This window comes from Chionomys nivalis, chromosome 13 (assembly GCF_950005125.1).
Source record: "Chionomys nivalis chromosome 13, mChiNiv1.1, whole genome shotgun sequence".
NCBI lineage: Eukaryota > Metazoa > Chordata > Mammalia > Rodentia > Cricetidae > Chionomys > Chionomys nivalis.
The window spans coordinates 42,450,508-42,475,572 of NC_080098.1; the positions used below are offsets into that span (position 1 = coordinate 42,450,508).

The following is a 25,065-nucleotide window of genomic DNA, read 5'->3' on the forward strand; positions in this document are numbered from 1 at the left end:
TATACTATACATGAAAAAAAAAGAAATGTTTGATATACTGAACAACAAAAAAGGTGTTTTTCTAATCATTAGTGACCTTAAAGAGGACTCAGAAAAGCAGGAGGAAATAACACTCAGTAAATTCAGGATGTAGACCCGAAAAAAAAATAAGCAAAAATATTAGAAATGGAAAACTCAATAAGCCAAATAAAAAACAGTAAGAAATAATACCCCCCCCCAAAAAAAAAGATCAAGCAGAAAAAACATCAGGGTTGAATGAAAATTTAAGGAAATACTAACACTGAGGCAGCAGTACAGAAATGAACATGACTGTGACTTTGAAAACTTTATGATCAAGAGTGAAGACTTTGAACATCACAGGCTAGGAGAGTTAATATCCTACACACTACAAGGGAAGCTACACATGAACTCTGCATACACTATATGAAGTGATTTTGTCTTACACACACATGCACAAACACATACACACACACCCCTAACTTTAGAAAGAGCCCCTTAGTCACATTTAGGTATGCCTAAGATTGAAAAAGAATAAAAGGAGAGAAAATGTCTATACAGAAGCCCCCAGCAGTCCAGGGCAGACAATAAGTGTTGACAGAGGCTCCTTGTTTGTTTCCTGGCCGCCCAGGACTAAAATAATCACACAGAAACTATATTCATTACAACACTGTTTGGTCAATAACTTATGAATATTTCTAGCTAACTCTTACATCTTAAATTAACCCATAATTCCTGACTGTGTTAGCCACATATCTTGGTACTTTTTATCAGTGAAGCATTCTCATCTTGCATCCTCTGCATCTGGATGATGACTGCAAGACTGAGCCTTTCCTCTTCCCAGAATTCTCCTATTCCCAAGACTTCCTGCCTGGTAACTAACCAATCAGCATTATATTAAATCAATACAAATGGCATATCTTTACAGGGTACAAGATCATTGCCTCACAGTACTTCCCACTTCTTTTTCTTTTCAAAACAAGAACTCTAAACCTAAATCTTTGTTTAGATTTATTCCTGATTATCATCCATAACAACATGTAACTAACACTCTAAACAAAGACAAACATCTGTAATCCATTTTTTAGGAATGTGGGTGTAGTTTTCTAGGCTACTTCCTGCTGACTGGGGGCACTGATAATCTTATGGGGGACCTAAAGAAAATTTAGGATTATTGTCAAGTCCTAAGTAGAATATTCTGTGAGGCTTGATCATCTCAACCAGCAGTCTTGAGACTGTTCTGGATGCAGAACTCAAAGAAAACTCCAACAAAGCTCCTCTGAAATGTTGAATCATCTGGGCCATCTGCCCCTATCAGAGATTTTTCAGGGGATCTTCCTTGATCAAACCTGATATTTCTTAACTCAGAATGAATCTACAGCTTCTCGTTTCTTGTGGAAACAAAAGCAAAGCCTATTCTCCAAAATAACATATCTTCTAACTTAAATTTTGAAGTCAAGACATTTTCAAAATATATATTTTGGATGAATCAAACTTTAACAGCTGTTATTCCTTCCTCAGCCATCAAACAATTCAAAGACAACACAATAACATACAGTATCCAGATTCTCTTTTTATTTTCCATCATTATGTGGCCTTATTTTAAACTCTATTTCTTTTATTTTTAATTTTTGTGGGTTTTTTTGGGGACAGGATTTCTCTGTGCATCTTTAACTGTCCTGGAACTCACTCTATAGACAAGAATGTCCTTGAACTCACAGAAATCTGCCTCTGCCTCCTAAGTGCTGGAATTAAAGGTGTGTGCTACCACACCCAACTACTCTTTCTTTACTTAAGGACTTTATCCATTTTCTTTTCTCTCCCAAGCCTCCATATATTTTTAAACACACTGTAAACCATTTAGAGGTTTGGTTTTTTTTATCCAAATATATCTTTACTGTATACCTCTCTTTCTCTGACCACATGAGTCTAATTTGCTAAGTGATATGGCTAGGATTAAAGCCATGGCTTTGATGTCTGGATCCACACCATTCTTTAGCTTTCTGAAAATCTTCACCTTTCGTGGCAAAGGTACTGGTGGGAGCCATGTTTATTGCCACAGATCTATGAAGTTTCAAGGTCTCTGCCACCACCAAGAAGCATGCTGTCGGTGATTCATAAACACCATTTAAGTGTTTGGTGGCAGGGCTCTTAAAAGAGCTGCAAGGTTTTAGCAGTTAAAGCTGCATCAGGAAGCCTATCTTAAATGAGATGCACTTGCCTCTAACAGGTACCACCCAAAGAAATGCTGCTACCAAGAAGCTATGCTGAGCTCTTTCTTTTGTATCTAGAATTATTTCCCAAATTCTCTCAAATTTTATGTGGATGTAGTGGCCCACGTTGGTGCCATTTGTTGACAGAGACTGCTATGAAGTCTCAATAAGAGACAGGCTGATGCAGTAGACAGGCCAGAGCCTCCCTTTCAGGAGAGTGAAGGACAGACCCAGGGCTTAGATACCACAGGATGTCTCTGAGCAAGATTAGAAGCCTTCATCTCTTCTATCCCCCCTCCCCCAGTCTCACTTATCCACCTCACCTAACACAAGCACAGATGCTCCCATGGTTGGGAAAAACATTCTCCTGAATATTACTTCCCGGATATGACCACTCCAGTGCACTCCTTCACACCAGGAAGTGGATAGACCCTGGGAAGGGAAAGGAGTCATGGAGGTGGAAAAGTGTGAGCTAAGTTGCTCCTCATGACTGGCTGTGTGCATGATGGGTGAGTCGGAGGCTCTTTCCTTGGATCTCCTCTGCTGTCTAAGGGAAAATGAAAACTAAAGACTTCATATTTCAAGCTGCTTGCTGTTAGAGACCCAGAACTGATGTGTGCAGCTTAGAGTTAAATATACATAACCCTTCTCCATGTGATCTGGAGAATAACTGAGCAATCTCATCTTCAAGAGACAGAAGCCCATTGTTTCACAGTGAACATCAGTCTAAAGAGATTTACATCCAAAGGAGAAGAGAAAGGGAGAACTTGGGATGGAGGGGAGTTGACTGCTCTGCACAGAGTCAGCACTCAGAGCAACAGACAGACTCCAAACTGTCCCCTGCGGCTCCACCCTGGACACCACACCTGAAAACCAGCCACTGGCTCTCGCCCTTGAACTTCTTTGCTCTTGGTTTACTGAACTTCCTTTTATTTTTCTTGAAACCTCTATTTTTATTAGATTGGTTCATCTTAACTATTTTTATTCTTAATCATTTTATCTGTGTGTTTTGCCTGCATACATGTATGTGTACCACATGTGCAAGATACACATGGAGGTCACAAGAGAATATTGGATCCTCTGGAATTGGCGTTATGGGTTCCAGGTGCAGAAATTGACTGGATCCTCCTCAGAAGCAGCAATTGCTCTTAACCACTTAGGCATCTTTCCAGCCCTTGTTTCAGCTTCTCAAAAATTTCTCCCAATTCACTTCCTGATTTGGGGGTAAAAGGAGAAAAATTTTCCAGGAGCCAGGAACCCAGGGTGCTGTTCATCCTCACAGCCCTCCTTGTTACCACACAGGGACTGTAATTAGGAACAGAAAGTTTCAACCTCAGCAAATGGCAGGCCACCAGGGAGTGTACAGAGCTGGCAACCAGGAAGGACATGTGCATCAGGAGCCTTTGCCCCCTGGAGAAGCCAAACTCCTGATGGTGACATCCTAACAGCAGTGACAGTTGCTGGGGACACAAGGCTTAAGGATGATAAACAGAGCCTGGTTGCACTGTGAGAACACCCACCCAGAGCCCCGCACAGACTCCACAGGTAAGTGTTCCATCAAGTCACAGTGAACTGAAGCTGCCTTTCGCCTTGACAGAGGGGCTGTGAGGTAGGAATGGGGAGGGAAGGTGGTTGAAGAGAAGGGTCTGGGTTCCTCTGTCACTGTGAGAAAGAAAGGTGACAGGATCCAGGGAGAAAGCAGGCTCTCATTGCCACCTGCAGTGCAGAATTGTTTCCATGTCCACGAGGGAGCCTTGTGCAGCTGCATGGGGCACTCTGGGCCAGAGATGCTCATGACAGCCCAGGCAGGCAGAGCAGACACGGGCTGAGATTTCAGCTTGAGTGTGAGGAAGCTTTTCCTCTCTGCCGTTTCTCTAGGCTGTGTGTTGTCCTCATAGGAGAAAAGCTTCTACTGTACAGTATCTTAGATCTGGTGCCCTCTCATCTCTCAGAAAGGGGCAGGGGGCTTTGCCCTTATTTGTTCTGGTTTTATTATTCCTGAGGCTTTCCTGCCCAGACTCAAAACATAACACAGTGTGACAGTGCAGAGAATCGTGGAGGAATCTGACATGACACAAAATCGCAGAACAGTGCATTAGAGCGTGGTTAACACTGGGCAGGCACTGTTCTAAGTTTCTCACATCTCTGCTCCGCTGATTCTCACAGCACACGTGAATGACACCAAGCACCATCCCTGCATTAGTGACTCTTAAAGGAGCCAAGCAAAATGTTCAAAGCCAGGCATAGAGCCGTTAGGAAAGATGGAGTTTGACAGATGGGATAACTGGTCCCACACTTGAGCCTGTCAATTTTGCAATTTATCCTTCTCTAGTTTATGGATTTCTCTCTCATGCCTCTGGGCCTGGCATTGGTCCCCAGAGTCCATGACCCATTTCTGAAAGAAAACCCTGACTTGATTAGTTTCACACAGGTTACTCTTTGCTATTTCTATTTTTTTTTCCTTTTGGGATTTATCTTCTATATCCCAGGCTGGCCTCCCGGGTCATTATATAGGTAAGGATGAGCTGGAATGTCAGCGTTTCCTGCCTGCATCTCAGTGTTAGGATTCTCACCTAACACTGTTGTTCACCACCAGATTTTATGTAGTGCTAGGGATTGGACCCAGGACTTATACATGCTAGGCAAGTGTTCTACCTACTGAGTTACATCCTCAGCCCTTTCTTAAAACATTTGCTTTTTTTTTTTTTATGTGTATGGATGTTCTGCCCGCATGTATGTCTGTGCACTGTGTGCATGTGTGATGGACACAAGAGGATGCCTTCAGGTCCCCTGGAACTGCAGTTAGAGACATTGGGAGCAGCCGCGAGGGTACTAGAAACTGAACCCAGGTACTCTAGACGAGCAGTCAGTGCTCTCAACTTCTGAGCCGTCTCTTCAGCCCAAACTCTTTGCTATTTCTTACATGCTAAGAGTAAGAATTGAGAAAGTTTAATAAATATGTTTGTAAATATCTCTTAATAATCACCCTGAAATAGATATGTATGTGTGTCTGTGTGTCTTTATGTGTATGGGGGTAGCTTTTTCAACTCCCATATCACACTGCTTAGGAAACCAAAGGCAGTTTCATCACTATAAGTTTTGCTACAAGTGATCACATAGCACCATGTGAAAAGCTATCAAACTGTGAACAGATCAATACAGGCGGATTTTGAGAGAAAATAAGGCATTGTTGATGAGTTTCTTGAAGGCTAACCCATGCCCTCCACTCATGCACAAGCGGGGAAGTGCAGACTACTTCCCCAGTATACCATCTAAAATGGATTGACTTCCCCAGGATACCCAGCTTTATCAAGCTTAAGGAAAGAGACAGCTCAAATTTTCCCCCAAATTGGCTTGTCAGTTCATCTCTGTGATTAAAGTGGTTTTAAAACAAGCAGCTTCCTTGAGCAACTTACAAAGTTTTCAATCAGCCATTACGCTAACACTTACATAAAACATAGAAAACCAGTGAGCCTGTGGCCACGGCAGAGACAACTGAAGTTGAAGGTTGTCCGCCCACCAGGAGACTGCTGGGTCGATCCCAGTCAGGCAAGGCCCCGAGACCACAGACCCCAGAATGTCTTTTGCTTCTGCTCTGTGCCTTGTCGTGTTTGCTGCTGCTATCTTTCTCTGGTAGCTGGCATGGTTGAACTGGGTGTAGGGAGATTCCCCAGTGCCTGTGAGGGGATGAGTTTCTCTCATGGAAACATCCTGTTCTATTGGACATTTTTACCTGCGGGTTATTATAAAACATGATTCCTCCCTAAGCTGTACTGTGCTCTTGATAATAATAAAGCTAGCTTATACAGAGTTTTCATGAATAAAAATAAATACAAGGAAATGTTACACAGCTAGAGTCTGTGAGTTTCTCTTAAGCAGCTGCCTAGATCATAGCTCAAGTCAATGATGAAGAGGAGTGGTTGGACCCGAGGAGCCAGGCTGATTCCAATTCCTTTCACCTTGATGCTGAGAGCCGCGAATGCCGGGAGACACAGTCACAGGTTTCCGTGTGCATCACCAGCTAAAAGAAAGTTTTCCCTGTGCTCTGTAGGAATTCAGTAGAATCGCTGCGCAGGGGAGAAATTAGGCCGAACAGCTGTTTTTTTAGAAGTGCCTTGACCTTGAAGAATCCTTGTGGAAAACAGTGATTGTTTTGCTGAGGACCCCTTGTGGCCGTTCCATGACTTTGGTCACAAGACACCTCAGGCACATCTGAGGTACTTGTATTATTGTGTGCTGTATATTGTACACAATGCATAATAAAGGGCTAGATTCACGGAGGCTTGTGATGGTCCCTTTCAGTAAGACGTGTTTGAGGAAATGCCTTGTGTAGCTGTTGGAGCTTGCTCCAGAAGGAATCCACTGGGGTGACCCTGAGAGGGGGCTCTGAGGCTGAGGAAATGATAGGTTAAGAGAAATGAAGACAGGATAGGGAGCAGAGAAAAATGTAGAGCTCAATAAAAATCAATTTAAAAAAAAAACAGAAAATATAGGATAGACTGGGAGGACTGAAGGTTAATACCAAACAGCCCCGAGTTCACTACTTAGCCAGAATATGTACTAATTACAGGCAAAAGGCAGAACAAAGAGTAGTCCAGCCAGCTAACCACCTCCCCGCACTGTCCTTGGGAGGAAGCTCAAGCAGGTGCATTAACTCATTCAGCTAAGCAGCTTCTATCCTCTAATGAAGAGTGCTCTGGCTGTCATACACCAGCCCAAATCTTAATAGAAAATTGTGCTCTTTCATCTGGGCAAAAATGCTCTTTCTATGAGCTAACACAGATGTTACTCATAGCCCTCAAGGTTACTGGAAAGAGCACAGCAGGCAAGCTTGAACTCAAATGAAAGAACATAGAGAGAATGCAGAAGAATTGAGAATAAAGAAAGAAACCATCAAGAGAGAACACGAGTATCTTTTTCCCTAACTAAAGATGAGCCTTGGATATTTCATGTTCCTGGGGAAAGATAGGTGCCAATATTATATTTGTAAGAGGAGGTTCAAGGTAAGTCAGAAATAATTTTGATGAGGAGAAGATGTCAAATTGTAGAGGACAAATAGAAATTAAGGTTGTCATGTGAAGTTCTCTGTGTTTTGTAAGGTGTGAAACAAATGGAGAAAGTTTCTGCTTCAAAGGCTCATTTTGACTTCAATATAGAAAGTAAAGAACAGGGGAAAGAGATACCATACATAAAATGATGGCAATCACAGTATGAGATAGCAGGAAGGACTCGCAGGCTGGGGGATTTCTGACTGAGAACAACACTAGACAGAACCAACCTTAAAACAATCAGCAAGCCAGGCCTTTGTTAAGACTCTACAGGAACAGTTTTCCTGGTGTTATACTGGGAAAGAGATCCCAGGAGAAAGAGTAACAACAAAATAAAGTGGAGTAAACAGGAAATCGCGTTCAATATGATTCTACCCACGAAGATTTGGAACACAATCTTTAATCACACTTAGTTCCACATGGAGGACAGTGATCTAGATGTCCATGCCCCCACTACATCACTAACCTCTGTCTAATTTATGATCAAAGGGCTTGGGAAGAGAATATCATACCATCTTCCCTAAGAACCTGGACCATTGACCAACAACAACTTTTTGAGAAGTTGCAAGACTTTTATTAGTTCCACAACCATTTGAGTCATGGTTGCATATGGGGCAATGAAGAGGATCAGGATGAGGCACCAACACAGTCCAGGAGCCTGAGGTCCCACTGGGTGGAAAAGGAAGGAGGCTGTCAGGCTAATCCTCAGGACTGTGTTGCTTAGAAAACCGGCAGAGTGGTGCCAGGCATTTAGCTTTTGTCTGGGGAGAGTATAGTCATATGACCTTGAGGGATGATGGATCTTTGCGAATTCAGGAAAACTATCAAGTTTATGCCCTGCTTGTAATTATCATCATTTCTACCAGAATTGAAAACTGAAAACTAAAAATAACCCAAGCAAACCAAAAAGAACAACAAGCTAAGATCAGGCATCATCAAAGAAAGAACTTGAGACCACTCTTGTCGTCATAATAAACAGAGAAACCTTACACATGTTTCTCAGATGATTTTTCCCTAGTGCACTGCATGAAGTCAGAAGATGAAGTGGAATAACATTACCCTGGCAACAGTCTTCCTTTCTCTGGCTGTACCTGGAACTGTAGGAAATATCATAGTATTCATAAGGTATGTGTACACTTCTGCTTTGGGGACTGAGAAAAAGCCCATGGACCTTATCCTCATCCACTTGGCATTTTCTAATATGATCATTATTTGTACCACAGGGATCACAGACATAGCCACACTGTTTTATTTCAAAAACTTCCTCGGAGATATTGGCTGTAAAGCTATGGTTTTTCTGGCAAGGATGGCACGGGGTTTATCCATCTGTACCACCTGTCTCCTCAGCATGGTCCAGGCTGTCACCATCAGTCCCAGGACCACCCTTTGGACAAAGCTAAAACCACAGACCTCATGGCAAGTCCTTCCCTTTTTCCTCATCTTTTGGATGGTTAATGTTCTCATAAGCTCCTACTTAGTCTTCTACATCAAATCAGGGAACAGCTTGAACATGTCTCTACCTGGAATATTCACTGACCATTGCTATATGCTGCCATCAAGACATAAAATCAAGTGGCTTTTCCTCTCCCTCATGACCCTTCGTGATGTCATCTTTCAGAGTCTGATGGGCTGGAGCAGTGGGTCCATGGCTCTCCGTCTCTATGAGCATCACAGGCGTGTCCTCTACCTTCACAGCTCCAGGTGTGCACACAATTCCCCTCCAGAAATCAGAGCTACCTGGAGCGTTCTCATTCTAATGACCTGCTTCCTTTTCTTCTACTGGGTAGATTTCATTCTCTCCTTATACACTGGTTTCACAGGGGCACATGATTCTATTTTACTAAATATTAAAGCAGTTTTAGAATTTGGCTATGCTAGTTTCAGTCCTTATGTTATAATTAGCAGAGACATCCGTGCTCCTAATGTCTTGCACGCTCACTGAGAAGTGTAGGAATTACATTGTACAGATATTCTCTAGGAGCTGAGGGTATGTACACTGTAAACTGCTTTGCCATGATGAATATTAGAGCTGGAAGACCTACGGCTTCTATACAGCACAGGCTGACCTGGCAATCAGTACATAGCAGAGGCTGACTTTGAGATGCCTGGAAATCCCAAATGCTTATATTGCAGGCATTCCCCCACCAAACTCCATTTGCCTTGATATGTTAGTGTGTCACAACATTAAATTAGATAATATAACAACGCATTTCATTTTCTTAAGAAGTCTGGCACCACACCATCTTAAATTCAGGGGTTCTAGGAAGGTGGAAAGTGGATTCTTACCATTTCCCCATTCTACCAATGTTGTCATGTGACTTTCAGCTTCTCATTAGCACTGGGGAAAATGCTTCATGTATAGCTAATGCCAGAAATCAGTATTTCATTTGCCTCCAAAGGCAGAGCATGAGAGCAAGAGAGGGTAGGAGGAGGTGAGGAGATGACCCTTATCTGAGGTGAGTTTGTACAGAGAGTAAAGCAGAGGAGGAGATGAGTGACATCACCACATCAAGGCCAATTTGGTGAACAGCTGTGTGACACAGCTAACTTCCAAAGTTGCTTAGAATACTCATGTCGATGCAGTGGGACAATTATAACTAGGTCAGGCCTTAAAGTCCTCCCACAGGACACTCTGGAAAACAAGCCCCTGGAGACAAGGCCCCTGACCAGGGCCTCACAAGCACACCAATGGGTAAAGCCTTGTTGACAGGTTGTTAACACTGGAGTTTCTCCCACTGGCTCCCAGTCACTCACTGTGGCCTATAGTGAACATCCCAGTGTTTGCTAGGACTCCCTTGGCCCCTGAATCCCTTACAATGTGCAGGACACCCTGCTGGCTTACAGACAAGGGAACCAGGGTGCCGAGCGTACACTGGGGATCTTCTTGGTGAAGCCGAGGTGGCAAGACCTTGCCAAGCAGTAGGGAATGACGTTGAATTGCTCTCTCCTGCAGCTGAGTAATGCGCCTGGAGGGGAGGCAATGCGGCCGTACTCCTTCCTGGGTCCAAGAGTTGAAACTGTCCAGAGTAAAGCAAGAGGTGGGCAGACAGCGGGTCTCTGAAATACTGCTCTTTGCTCCTTGTTTTGATGAGATAGATTTAAGACCGCTATTGTGGTTAGATTCTTTGTCAATCCTCTGATTAGGGAGTCTCCCCTAGAGTTGTTCTGATTGCCTTGATGTGGGAAGCCCCGCCCCGATTGTGGATGGTCCCTAATTGGAACTGTTCACATTAAAAGGATGTGTCAGAGGGAAGAGCTTCCTGACTTGTGTTTGCTTTCCCTTCCCTCATGCCTCTGAGTGGCTTTGCTCTGTTGCTGCTGCCGGGGCTGATTCCTTTGCTGAGAGCAGAACCAGCAGCAGCTGTCTAGGAAACTTCCAGACTTCTGGAGCCAGAGTGGGACTACTGTGGTGCCTGACTGTGGACTAACTGCCAGTCATGTCCCCAGTGAAAGACAGCTACGGGGAGAGACAGCTATGGGGGAGAGAGCTATGGGGAGAGAGAGCTACGGGGAGAGACAGCTACGGGGAGAGACAGCTACGGGGAGAGACAGCTATGGGGGAGAGAGCTACGGGGAGAGACAGCTCCGGGGAGACTACTCTGATTGGTAAGGCACCCAACCTTAAGGACCTAGTGAATATCGGGTTCTCAGCTGCTCTGGAGGGAATTAGCTCTTGTTACTAATTTAAAACTGACTTAATAAATTCTAGCATTACATATGCACATATATATCATATCCTATTTATCATATACAATATATATATAATATTTTGTAATCCCCTTGGTTCTGTTCCTCTGTGGAACCCTAACTGAAACTGCCACCTTTTCCAGGGCTCAGAGGTAGATGCCTTGTTTATAGGGCAAAACCTCAAGGTGGGGATCTTTTCAAGGCACCATGGTTACAGAAGAGAGACCAGGCAGTTAAGAGTTCACAAAGCAGTTGAGGAAATCCTGGAATGTGTGTTACAGAACGTTTCATGGTTATGGGGTGGGGCACAGCCAAGCTCTGAAACACAGATGCCAAGTTTTACAGTCAACAGACTTAACTTAGCTACAGACTTAAAATGGTTCCCAGGAACAAAATGGAGTAGGGCTGGTTCCTCACCTAACCACTCAACTTAAGGGAAAAGGCTGCCTCTCCAAAGACCTTGTGACTATTCCCAGGGTGTATCCTCCATCTTTCTTATAGAGTGGGAAATGTGGTGAGAAGGTCAGGGCAGTGCCCCACCTGACATTTCTACCCAAAGCCTATTTATTTTCTGTATTTTCCCTTGCACTATTAAAAATAAAACCGATTTATAATTAACCTTCAATAAACATAGTTTTGATACAAATCTGAAATCTCGCAGATAAGCTAAATTGCCATATCAACCTGTGAAGATTCACACTGTCATTTATTTGCCTTAATGTGTTGCTCTGGAAACCATTTTATAGTCCAGGCCTTGACCTGGTAATCTACCTGCCTGAGCATTTGCCGCCACACCACAATCTGTCCTAATGTTTTAATACACCCAAACATTAAATAAGTTAAGCATTATAATGATTTTCATAAAAAATAAGACGAGTACAAGGCAACCTAAGACTAGGTAGGTGGAAGGTAGATGCTTACTAAATGGCAGTACCACAAGGCTATTTTGGAATACTTCAAAGTGTCTGTAAGCATCCATCCATAGAAAAGATTTCACAGAATTATGAAAGAATTACATGTACACTGCATTGACCTCAGAGAAGCCCAATCAGTGCCCCAGTCACAGAACTAAATGCCCTGAAACATTTCACTGGTCTTAAGTTCATGAATGTTCTTAGGAATAAAGACTGCAGACATGGGATAAACTAGAAAACAAATTCACAGTAAACTTTCACATTATAGTGTTTTTAGTTTCTATGTTAAATAAAAATGTTGATTTCCTTTTTGTAAGATGAATAAATAATGTGATTGAAGCAGACTGAAGCTTGTTTGCAGCTGTTCTTTGTCAATGCCCTGGTTGCTTCCCACAACACTATCCAGCTGTTTGTCATCAAAGAGCTACAAAAGGATCTGATTCTTCATCCATTTAAATGAAGGATTCGCTGCTTGATTTCTTAAATTAGATCCACACAATAAAAAGTTGGCATGATTCTAAGACTCCAATAGACCCATCCTGAAAAATACTTATTGCTATAATCACTGGACATAAAATTGTTGAATCATTATAGACATATTTATGCTTTAATTTTCAAAACTTATCAGTCATATTTGACTAGAATGTTTTTAAACATTTGGGTGCATCATGAATTTACTTTATAATGATGAATATGTATTTATTTTTTGCTTGATTACATGGCATTGCACAAAACTTTTAAGTGATTTGCATTACTCTGTGTTTTAACTTATAAAATAGTTTGTTTTGTAATATAAATATTTATTTTATTTATGTCTCTATATGAGGTTATGCCTCATTTTTAACAGGTGCCAAAAAACTAAAGGAGAGAACATTGGGTTCCTAGAAGTTCTAAAAGTGCCAGATTCTTTCTTAAGGATATGATATGAAGCAAAAAACTGAGTCCCAATATCAAATAAATGGATTTATCAACATAACCATATAAGCCTTGCAGAATACAATCCATAATATTAGCCAAAAAAAGTTACTAAAAAGTTTCAATGTTAATGTAGTCTGCCATATTGATTTATTAATTACCTGTTTTGAGATCCAGTAAATTGTTTTAGGTGTAATAATCTTTATTGTCCAGCAGGTGTCATGGTTGCAGAGTTGCGACTAGCAGCGATGCAACCGGTAGTGACACAAACGGTCCTGAGCTACTTTAGTTTCCTGCGTTGGTACTGGTTAAATACTGAGAAAGAGGAGGGGACGTCTGAAACTGGTCCTGGGGATGCTGCTCACAGCTGTCACTAAACTACCCTCGACATCCTATTTGTCTGGGAAAAGAGCCACCAGGGGTTTTAGAAATGAAGGACACAAAGAAAGGTCTTCTGGAAAGGCAGACAGGTACATTTGCATGGAATTTGTGTGCAAACTGTGCTTAACATTAGACGCATATCTGAGGTGTCAGTGGAAACAAAACAAGAAGAAAAAATGCAAAAAAAAAAAAAAAAAAGTCAGGTGCCTGGCAGGAGAAAACCATTTACATGTACTTCAGACGCCATTCTTTTCATCAGAATGAACAGAAATTTCTCCATGTGTTTCTCAGATGATTTCCCCTAGAGCTGTGTAAAGTCAGAAGATGATGTGGAATAACATTATACAATCGCCCTTTCCTGTAGTAGACCTGGAGGTGTGGAGACTATCCAAATATAACACATACTTTTCTCAGGGATCTTATCCTCACCCACTTGGCTTTTTCTAATAGGATTGTTATTCAATGACAGTGACCAGAAATATAGCCACAGTGTTTTATTTCAGAAACTTCCTGAGGGATTGATTGCCTTAGTCACTGTACTATTGCTATGAAGAAACCCCATGACCAACCTATTATAAGAGAAAGTATTTAATTGGGGACTCTCTTACACTTTCAGAGACTTAGTTCATCATCATCATGGCAGGGAGCATGGCGGCATCCAGGGAGCTGGAGAAGTAGCTGAGAGCTATATCATGGTCCTCAAGCAGAGACCGAGACTCTACTCCTGCATAGGCTTTTGAAAACTCAAAGTCCGCCCCCAGTAACACGCTTCTTCCAACAAGGCCACACCTACTCACCCTTATGAGCCTTTCAAATGTTGCCGCTCCCTGGTGACTAAACATACAAATACGTGAGACTATGGGGGCCATTCTTAATGAAACCACCACAATGGTGTCGTTGTAAAGTTGTGGTCTGAGAAAGATGGCCCAGGGCCTTCCCAACTGCTCCTCCTTTCTCCTCCATGAGGTCCAGGCTGTCACCATCAGTCCTAGGGCAACCCCGTGGACAAAGTTCAAACCACAGACATCATGGCAAATTCCTTCGTATCTTTAATTCTCTGCTAAGTTCCTGCTTGCTTTGCTACAACAGCGAGAACAGACCTGGAGTTGGAACAAATAGTGGATATTGTTAAACACTACCAACCTGACACATAATGAAATGGCTTTTCCTCTCCCTTGTGGTTCTTTGAAATGTCATCTTTCAGAGTTTGAAGGAGCAGCGGGCCGATGGCACCCGGTATTTACAGACGTCACAAGCGCTCCCTCTGACTTCAACAGCTCCACTTCTGTAAACAATTCCTGTCCAGAAATCGGAACGGTGCAGACTGTTCTCTCCCTATGACCGGCTCCTTTCCCTCTTATTGGGCAGATTTCATCCTCTCCTTGTCCACAGGGTTCACGGTGGTGCTTGGCTGCATGATGCTAATCACTAAGGCAGTTCTGACTGTTGTTAGCTGCTCTCTGCCGCTTTATCCTGATCTGCAGAGGTGGTCTGTTCGGTACCTGCTGGAGTGCATGTTATGTGCAGCCAGTGAATTCTTCCTTCATCCTGCCTGAACTAAAGGTATATACACCACAATTGCTTTTCTCCAGTGATTTTTAAAAAAATTAAAATAAACAGGATTTTGTTATGTACCTTCAGCTGATCTAGAAGTGGCCATCCTCGTGCCTTAACATCTCAAATGCTAGGCAAGCACAACTACAGCACATCTTGTCCTAAGGTTCTAATGTATCACAATATTAAAACGTATCTGATTAGATTTAAAAAAACAGGAAAGAAGCCTGTTACTAGGTAATCTAAAACATTCAACATTTCCAGGAAGTTCTAAAATAGACCCTATCTCCACGCCACCACCATTATCATGTGACTTTTCGTTTGCGCTGGGGAAAAAAAAAAGTGAAACCCAAGCTGCTATTATAATACTATTGTATTTCTCCCCAGCCAGAGCATGAAAGCAAGGTAGGAAAGGCAGAGGTCCAATTGCTAAGCAACACAACAAAGCCAGTGTAGGCGATTTTAAACCAAGTTAAAGAACACGAGGAGAAGAAAGGTGTACACACTTAGAAGATCCTGCCTCAAACTTGAAAACAATGCTCCAGGTGAGGCTCGAACTCACAACCTCGGCATCGCTCTCGCGCACACACTGCTGTATAAGTACCGCGCGCTAACCGATTGCGCCACTGGAGCATCCGCAAGGTACTTCCGGTCACTCGTTATACGTCCTACGTGTAACATCCAACGTTTGCTAGACCACAGTATGGATGTACAGCGAACATGCACTCAGCGTTGCCCTCACCCCGCCCCACCCCCGGAGCGGGCTCTTACGTTGCTATGCAGGCGCACAGAGTTCAACCACGGATGTCCTGACTGCGGCTCTGAAGTCGAGGCAGAAGGACAGTAGCGACTTTGGAGAGCTGCACATCCTCCAGCCTTCCCACCAAGCGGCTAGCTAGTACAGCCTTCGCAACCCAGGAGGAGGCTGGGTTCCAAAGCCATTCCCTGTCCTTCTCCTTGGCGTGAAAGAAAACTCCCTAGGAAGACGTGGAGCCCCGGCGGCAAATGGGATCCCCCAAAAGCTGCGTTTTTTCTTCTGCTTTGGTTCGGTCAAACAAAAGCTGGAGAAACCAAAGTACTTAGTTCCAGAAAGACTAGGACGTTCCTGGGGCTTTGCCTTGTGTTGTGCGGTGGCCACACACAGTCTGGGAAGGAACAAGAGCTCTGTATTCCTCAGGCAACTGTGTGAAAGTCCTGAGATGAAACTAGGGAAAGCATCCCAGGATTGGGTCTGAAAGTCTACCTGTCTCCGTTTAAAATTAAACTAGATATTTGAGAACCATCTGTGTTAAAGATCCCATAACAAAGCATGTTTTGATGAAGGGGAACTAGAGAAAGGGTACTTCTTTTCTTATTGTTGATTTTATTTTATTTTTATTTATTTATTTATTTATTTATTTATTTATTTATTTATTTGGCTTTTCGAGATTACTGAACTCTCCATTTTTCCCTGCTCCCCCCTTGCCTCTCCCCTCCCCTTCAATCCTTTCTCATGGTCCCCATGCTCTCAATTTACTCAGGAGATCTTGTCTTTTTCTACTTCCCATGTAGATTAGATCTATGTAAGTCTCTCTTAGTGTCCGCACTGTTGTCTAAGTTCTCAGGGATTGTGGTTTGTAGGCTGGCTTTCTTTGCTTTATGTTTAAAAACCACTTATGAGTGAGTACATGTGATAACTGTCTTATGTGTCTGTGCTATCTGACTCAATATGATGTTTTCTAGCTCCATCCATTTGCCTGCAAATTTCAAGATATTATTTTTTTCTGCTGTGTAGTGCTCCATTGTGTAAATGTACCACATTTTCCTGATGCTGACATTTCTGCTTCAGATGTTAACCTAGGGCAGTTGCTGTAAACACTGAGGGTGCTGCTCCAAGGAACGGAGCAGGAAAAGGGGGCAGCAGAACAAGCAGTGTGAGGAGCATCAGAGTTGAGGCATTTGCTCTCCTCTCCAGAAGGACAGACAAAAACCCAATCAATGAGGCATTTTTTTTTTTCATTTTCTTATGTCAAGATAGGGTCTCTCACTACATAGTTCTCGCCTACCTTGGGCCTGCCGACCTTGACCAGGATGGCCTTGACTTCTCAATCCTACTCCACCTCAAAGTGCTGAGATCTCAGGCAGACCAATTAGTTTCAGACTCCTGGGTTCCCGTTTGGAGACCATATAAACTCTTTCTGGGTTCCTCCCTCCTAGTGAGGTTAGGGATTTGAATCTGTCAGAAAATGGGGCTTCAAGAGAGATGATCTAGACCAGTGAGAGAACTCAGCAGGTGAAAGTACTTCCCGCCAAGACGGAGGACCTGAGTTTGATCTCTGGAATCCACGAGAGAGAAGGAGAGCGCCGACTCCTGCATTTGTCCCGATTTCTGCACGGGAGAGCTGCCGCTCGCTCCTCCCCTGCTTCCTAAAAATACAGGTAAAGGAATGAAAAGCAGAAGACTGTTTACATCTGCTGAGCCGAGAAGCTGGAGGGGAGACAAATGTCGGGAAGGCCGGTAGATGTCAACAACGTTAAGGAAGTGGATCACTGAGAAAGTACGGGAAGGTTCCAAGAACGTTCCAAGAATGTTGGTTGAAGCTCCAAGAATGACCTAAGAAAGGCTGCGGTCCTGACTATGAATCAAAAAATTCTTGCTATTGCCCGGATGTGGCCATTGAGAGCACTAGCCTACCATGAACATGTTCCTGATTTCTGCCAGTAAGTTGGGGTGTTGACTATAATCATTATATTCCACCCGTGTCACGAAAATCTTTGGGTTCCCACGCTTGGGAGGACTCTCTGGATTTGTCCTTAGAGAGGGAGGGATCCGCATCTTGAGAGCATCACCACTGTAAGGGAGGTCGGCCCCCTCGCGGTCCCACAGGACATACCCACACCATATTCTCAACCCCATGGCCAAGCGATGTGGGGGTGGGGTGCTGCAAAGGCAGCAGCAGCGGGGAGTGCAAGTAAGCAAGAGAAACAAGAACAGGGGTTTCTGCAGCACTGGATTTTATGTAGAAAAAGGGCGAGTCTGGCCCAAGGATGAGCTGGTAAATCGTGGTTGGACGTATTAGCCAAATGATGAATTTTGATTGTTGGACGTTGGTATTTTGTCTCAGGAAATCAGTCAGTGATCAAATCTCAGAATCAGTCAGTGGCCAAATAAGGGAATGGTTCTTAGGAGACTGGAGTTTGGACCACTGATCGGGTCATCTCTCTTCTGGCTGTACTATGGCCTTGTAGGACAGTATACCTCAAGTTTGTTTTAATTAAGAAGGCTTTTTAAATTATATTTTTATTTGCTTTTCGTTGAACGTTCCTGTACGATGTAGTTCTTTGTACTACAATACTTATTTTATTATTTTAAAAAGTCATCTTAGCAGTTTGAGTAATAGAGAGTGAAGAGTGTTAGGAGTATGTTTAAAATGTCACAATTTCGAATATTCTGATGATACCTGGCATGTATTGTCCCGAATCTCAAAAAGTAGCATGCCAGGAATCTATCTGAAAATTCTGAGAAACTTTTGTTTTTATTTTCACAGTATGCTAGAATTATAAATTGTATCATTGTTGGTGAGTAAACTTACCGTGCGTGTTCGTGTGTGTGTGTGTGTGTTCGTGTGTGTGTGTGTGTGTGTGTGATGAAATTAAAAATAAAGTTGGCAGAGAAGATATGCTCCTGGGCTAGAAGTTCCAAGGTCATAGCTTGGGGCTGCCCATTCCCACCTTCCCACTAGCCCTTATGTGCTGCTTCAGGGGCAAAGCATCTGTGAATTCACACTCTTGTTCTCTGCTTCAAACACATGGGTACCAGGCCTCCTATAACAGCTATGCCTCCAGCTGTCTTAGAATCTCTATGGGTAAACACGGCCTGACCTGTTGAAAGGAGACAGGTGAGCCTCCAAAACCCCTTCCATCTTTACATCTCTGAAGCAACCTCTTGGATGCTGAGAGATACCCCTGCATTTACTTCCCTAGTCCTCATGTTCACTGGGACGACTCCTAATGTAACCTGCTCTTACTTTTAGCCTGAGATTTTAGCCGTTGTGAAACTGCAATGTTAACAATTGCCAATGTCAATTCCAGATGTCACCACCTGCCTGGTGATGACTCAGTGATAAAATGCGACTTACCCTGTGATGTCCTCTCGGGGACAGTTTTAGACACACTGTTCTGTCCCAGAACAACTTCAGTATTAATGTTTCATGACCTCAGAAGCTGACTGAAGATGGCATTACCCCTTCATCAAGACAGCCATGTTTAGCAAATGTGGAAGGGGAAATTATTGAAAATTATTTCAATCCTCTCAGCTCTCTGCTCCTGCCCCCTCCCCTCCCAGCCTCACCTGCACCCTGCACAGCCCTCTGCTCCACCCTCACCCCATTCTCAGCCCACCTGCATTCGGTTTTGCCAGAGGGAACAAGGTTGATTCTCCTGAAACGTGAGCTGACCTCAGGAGTTTTCCTCAAGCCTCTGTTTGTGGAAGTTTGTCTCAGGTGTTTCCATGGACTAGAGTCATTTTCTACTCTGTGAAGCAAAGTCTGTGCACACATAAAAACCAAATGCACCATGAAGATCCACACTAGAACCTTCACATCCAGAAGGAAAATCCTAATCATTTCTCTGTCAAAGGACAGATTGTTAAGTATTAGATCCCCGGATGCTGGGTTCCTCCACCACTGATGCAATAAACCAAATAGGACAGAATTAATAAACCCAGATTTAATAAACAGGGCAGTGCAAAGCAGAGCACTCCTGGATGGCCCTCGAGAAAGCAGGGGACATAACATGAGGGCACACAAGACAGATCTGTGGGCTGGTCTTAAGTAGCCAGTAAGCATGGTCTTAAGCAGCCCTGGGGAGGGGTTAACTCTTGGTAGGCTTTCTGAATGGAGGGACCACTATTAGGGGGACTTTCTGAGGGGGCAGGGTCCCAGACACTTCGGGTATATGTGTGCCAGGAGTTGCTGTGGAGCTTCCACCAGAACACAAAGGAAGTTGTTGCATTCAAATTAAAAGCTTTGGGGGAAAGGACATTCTGTTTTCACTCCTACTTTGATATTTCACTTATTATTTCATTTGCACAGGTACATGATACCTATGACCCTCCTGGGACTGGCTACATAGACCAGGATGACCTTGATGTGACCCAGTTACATATGCCAGTAAACTCATTTATTTCATAGAATGACTTGTGCTCCATTCTCAAACTGGAAATAGAGCCAATTAAGATCTTTTTCTTATCTTAAATTTATTTTTGAGCCAAATGGTGGTGGTGCACACCTTTAATCCCAGCACTGGGGAGGCAGAGACAGGCGGATCTCTGTGAGTTCAAGGTCAGCCTGGTCTACAGAGCAAGTTCCAGGACAGGATACAAAGCTACAGAGAAACGCTGTCATGAAACCTCCCCTCAAATATAAATATATATTTGAGACACGGTTTCACTAGACAGCTCTGACTAGCCAGGATTTCACCATGTAGACCAGACTGGCATCAAACTCAGATCTACAGCCCACTCCCTTCAACCCTGACTCCTCTCAGTGTGCCCTGCTATCTCGGTGTTGAGATGAAAGTCATGTGCCCAATTAAGATCTTCAGTACTTATTTCATGGTATTTATTTATCTGTATTTTTTGATAGGATCTCACTGTGGAGCTCAGGTTGACCTCAAACTTGAGATTCTCCTGCCTCAGCCAGTTCTGGGAATACAGATGTGGCTGCTGGAACAGGAAAAGTTGATGAGGGAGGCCAACCTCTTTCCTTGGAATCTTCAATAAAAAAATATATATATATTTAGATAGAGAGGCGGGAGACTGACAAGCAAAAAAGTGTTCACTTAAAAAGCTCAAGTGCAGGGGCTGGAGAGATGGCTCAGAAGTTAAGAGCATTGCCTGCTCTTCCAACGGTCCTGAGTTCAATTCCCAGCAACCACATGGTGGCTCACAACCACCTGTGATGGGTCTGGTGCCCTCTTCTGGGCTGCAGGCATACACACAGACAGAATATTGTATACATAATAAATTAAATAAATAAATAATAAAAAGCTCAAGTGCATGCTGAGTAGCAGAATGGCAACCTCAGGTGGGGACTGAAGAATCTAAAACACTGTAGAATGGACAAAGTCAGGAAAGCTGTAGCATCAGCACAAAGATCAGCAGCGTTTCTAAACACTAGCAACAAAATCCCTGAAAGTTTTTTTAAAAATCCATTTACATAGTTACAAAATAAAAATAATGCATTTATCCAGCAAGCTGAAAACTATAAGACATTTAAAATGGCATAAAATCAGTAAAAGAAACAACAGCACTTTCAGAAGAAAAAAAGCAGAGTCATTATACTATCTGATTCAAACATAAATATATCTTACAAGGTTACAGTGACCCAAATACTGTGATACTGACATTAAAAACATGTGTAGACCAACAAAACAGAATAGAGAATCCAGATAAATCTAATGTATACTCAGTCCAATCTTCAAACGGTTGTTAAGATACAGCTGGAGGGGGCGGGGCATCTGGGAAGGATTTGACTCATGGCTGTAATCCCAACACGCAGGAGTCTGAGGCTGGAGGATTGACAGGAGGTTTGAACAGGCTTGGGCCACACAGTGAGTTCTAAGCCAGCTTGGGGTTGTAGGGTGCACTCACCTCCAAGAAACAACATAACAATAACATAACTAAAAGAGAAGAAAAATGTGAGGGCACACAGGGAAAGAACGCTTTCTCCAGTACACAGTGTTGGGATAACTGGATATCTGCATGCAGAAGAATGGAATTCGGTGTATCTCACACAGCAGGTGCAAATACCAAATGTATTATAGAAGACTTAAATGTAAGACCTGAAACCATAGAACAACCAGAAGAATGTAGCGGGAAAACACGATGATGGCATGAGTCTGGGTGAGATTTTGGATGTATTTTAAAAGCATAGACTACCAAAGCTTAGACAGAACGCACAGGCTTCTTACCCTGAAACACAGGCTTCTGCACAGAGAAAGAAAGAACCAGCAGAGCCTCAGGCTCCTACCGAGGAATCGCTCATCGGGTGAGGGTTTGCTGCCCACACACACACCAAGCACCACAGCTGGAAAACAAACAGCCTGGCAAAGTGGGGCAAAGGATCAGAATGGGCAAGTTTCAAAGAAGACAAATGACAAACTGACCTCTGAAAATGTGCCCAGCTCATCGGTGACCAAGGAAACGAGAATCAAAGCCCTGTGAGGTAGGCCTCACCCCTATCCTACCAGAAAGAGGAAAGAGCTGGTGTTCCTGAGGCGTGGAGAAAGGAGGATGCTTGCTCAGTTTTGATGGGATGTAAATTATTACAGCTGTTAAAGGTCCTAGACTGAAAAGTCCTTTAGTAATTTAGCAATAGGGCACACCGCCAGGCCTGAATCACTCTTGCTCTGTCCATGGTAAGCATCCTTGTCTTCTGAGACACTGGTTCCTCCACATTCTCAGAAGGATTATTCCCAACAACCCAGATATGGAATTAAGCTACTGTCCGTCAGGACAGACGAAAACAGCAGAGAAGCATGGAACGTTAGCTACTCAGCCTTTCGTAAGGCGGCTCTGTCATTTGCAACCACTGGAATGAAGCTGGGGACATGGTGTTAAGTGAGGTGAAATGAACCAGCCACTGAGGGACAAATTCCACAGAACTTCACCTATAGTGTGGAATCCGAGTGCTCAGCTGGCAGCGGCAGAGAAGAGTGGAGCCACTAAGGGCTGGTCATGGAGGGGGCGGTCATCTTAGTTACTTTTATTTAGCTAGCCCATGATACAAATATATACAACGAATACCACCATCGAATCACTTACTGAGCAAGCTTTTTAATGTATCTTCAAATGAAGGAATTACAACGGATGGAGGTAGTTTCCGTAGTGTAGTGGTTATCACGCTCGCCTAACACGCGAGAGGTCCCCGGTTCGAGACTGGGCGGAAACAAGGTCAACAACTTTTCCCCACTTCAGTTTTCAGACTGTCAGTTAACTCCCTACATTTTTCATTCGTTACCACATAAGAATCTCGGCTCTGAAGCTTTGTTTTCACTGTCTTGTTTTCATGGGCCCTGGATATAAAGCAGGTAAACGTTGTGAGGACCAATGGGTTCAATAGGTCTCCAACAAAGTCCAAGAAAACTAATGAAAACATTGGGGGATTAGCTCAGATGGTAGAGCGCTTGCTTAGCATGCAAGAGGTGGTGGGATCGATGCCCACATCCTCCAATTACCGTTATCTCTAAATCTGGATTTCTATTAAGATACTGAAGTTTTTTTGACATTGGAAATGTGGGACAGATGAAAATAGCAGATAAACATGGAACGTTAGCTATTCAGCTAAGCGGCAACCACTTGAATGAAGCTAGGGACATGCTGTTTTTAAGTGAGGTGTACCAGCCCCCTAGGAATTGGAATCCGAGTGCTCAGCTGGCAGCAACAGGGTAGAGCGTCTCACCAAGGGTTGGGATGGAGAACGTCAGTCTTCTATTTTAGTTACCTCGATTTAGCTTTTAGCTTTATTTTATACAAATATATACAACAAATATTATCAAGCCATTTACTAAGCAAGTTTTTTGTTTGTTTGGTTGGTTGGTTGTTTGGTTGACTGGTTGTTTGGTTGGTTGGTTTGGCTGATTGACTTTTCGAGACAGGGTTTCTCAGAAGCCTGTCCTGGAACTAGCTCTTGTAGACCAGGCTGGCCTCGAAGTCACATATATCCGCCTGCCTCTGCCTCCCGAGTGCTGTGCTAGCACAGCCCGGCTTACTAAGCAAGTTTTGGATGTGTGCCTCCAAACTAGGAAACCTTGAGCCTTAGGGGAGTTTTCATAGTGTAGCGGTCATCACGAAGGAAGCCTGTCGGAAACAAAGTTAAGACTTTTTCTCGCACGTTCTCTCCTGTTTTCCGATTCTCAGTTCACTCCCTACAGTCGTTACTACATAAGAATCTCGGCTCTTAAGTTTTGCTTTCACTGTAATGTTCCATGGGCCCTGGATATAGCAGGTAACTTTGTGAGGACCAATGGGTTCAATAGGTCTCCAACAAAGTCCAAGCAAACTAGCAAAAATATCGGGGGATTAGCTCAAATGGTAGAGCGCTCGCTTAGCATGCGAGAGGTAGTGGGATCGATGCCCACATCCTCCAGCTATTTATGTTTCCGCTATTTATGTTTCCGGTAAAACCTCGTTTCTGCTGAGGTGCCAGGCATTCTGGCGTTGCCACAGCATTGGAAATGTATTCAATTAAAATTAACCTTCCTAACCCTAACAACTTTCCGACTTAAACTTCATTCCTCACAATCATTTGAAAGTTTCCCCCCACACACACACCCACATCGTTATTTTGTGTATTTACCAAGTGTTCGTAAGCGTCTCTGTTTGTTACTTCACTGGCCAGACATTAAGTCAGAACATCTCCTTAGGACTTTTTCCTTATCCACGCCTGCCGTAAGTTCCCTGCCGGCCTCTACTGGAATCTTTCTTTTCCTCTTCTATCTCTTTGCCCCCTCGACCATGTTGGTGGAGGGCTGTTCTGCGCCTCACTGGAGCCCTGCACCGCCACCGACGGCGTCGCCTGAACAAACTCGGCCTGAGTGGAATCCTCTCTACTGCTTTCAATTTTCCATTTCTAAACTCGGGGTGTGTGTGTGTGTGTGTGTGTGTGTGTGTGTGTGTGTGTGTGTAAATCCTTTGCTTAACACGTTGCTGTGACTTTTTGTGTCGTCTGTCCGGGTTCTCTCAAAAGCTCTCCAGTGTCAACAACTATCTCCTCGAGGTGTCTCCGGGTTATCAGGCTCCTTCCCTCCGTGTGATTTTCTCGCACGCGGTTCCCCTGCGATGCACGCTGCGTCTCCACCCCGGAATTCCTACACCCGCGCTTCTCCCTCCCAGAGCTCTCTCCCCTTGGTGCGCAGCCCAAGCCACATTTATTAATCTTCCCCCGGTCCATGTCTCCTCTCCACCAAGGCTTTTATCTTTGGTTTGGTCGCCTTCCTTGCAGTTCTCTCTGTTAATGTGGATCTGTAACTTCTGGATGACACTAAAAAAATACAATGTCCGTCTTGGATGGGAAAATGCTAAGACCACTCATATGTTGTGTTTTTGTAGTGTAGTGGTTATCACGCTCGCCTCACACGCGAGAGGTCCCCAGTTCGAAACCGGGTGGGAACATTATCAAACGGTTTGATTTTACTTCTTTTGAGATCTCTGAAGTTCTCGGGTTTTCAATACTCATACACATTCGTTTTTCTGGACCAATTCTGTCATTATACTGAAGTATGTCGTTCGCATGCCTAATCTCTCTCTCCAGGACTTTTATCACAAAGGCATATTGTCAAGGACCCTTTTATACATCTAATGAGATGATAAAGTTT

General features: G+C 43.6%; 1 protein-coding gene and 5 non-coding genes across 6 annotated transcripts; 5 read left to right on the forward strand and 1 right to left on the reverse strand.

Annotated features, from left to right (window-relative positions):
- The first annotated feature begins 8,297 nt into the window (after positions 1–8,297).
- Positions 8,298–9,200, forward strand: LOC130885674 (putative vomeronasal receptor-like protein 4). Its single transcript, XM_057787371.1, has one exon. The coding sequence runs from the start codon at positions 8,298–8,300 to the stop codon at positions 9,198–9,200; it is 903 nt and encodes a 300-aa protein (XP_057643354.1).
- A 6,046-nt stretch (positions 9,201–15,246) lies between these two features.
- On the reverse strand, positions 15,247–15,342 carry Trnai-uau (transfer RNA isoleucine (anticodon UAU)). Its single transcript has 2 exons — positions 15,305–15,342; positions 15,247–15,282 (listed from the first exon to the last, which is right to left on the reverse strand). It is a non-coding gene; the product is annotated as a tRNA-Ile (tRNA).
- Positions 15,343–22,567: 7,225 nt separating this feature from the next.
- Positions 22,568–22,640, forward strand: Trnav-aac (transfer RNA valine (anticodon AAC)). Its single transcript has one exon. It is a non-coding gene; the product is annotated as a tRNA-Val (tRNA).
- Positions 22,641–22,848: 208 nt separating this feature from the next.
- On the forward strand, positions 22,849–22,921 carry Trnaa-agc (transfer RNA alanine (anticodon AGC)). Its single transcript has one exon. It is a non-coding gene; the product is annotated as a tRNA-Ala (tRNA).
- An 843-nt stretch (positions 22,922–23,764) lies between these two features.
- Positions 23,765–23,837, forward strand: Trnaa-agc (transfer RNA alanine (anticodon AGC)). The gene has a single exon. It is a non-coding gene; the product is annotated as a tRNA-Ala (tRNA).
- Positions 23,838–24,789: 952 nt separating this feature from the next.
- Trnav-cac (transfer RNA valine (anticodon CAC)) lies at positions 24,790–24,862 on the forward strand. Its single transcript has one exon. It is a non-coding gene; the product is annotated as a tRNA-Val (tRNA).
- The last annotated feature ends 203 nt before the right edge of the window (positions 24,863–25,065 follow it).

Bases quoted from the DNA above. Each gene is read 5' to 3' on its own strand.
- LOC130885674 (XM_057787371.1), top strand. From the start codon at position 8,298: ATGAAGTGGAATAACATTACCCTGGCAACAGTCTTCCTTTCTCTGGCT.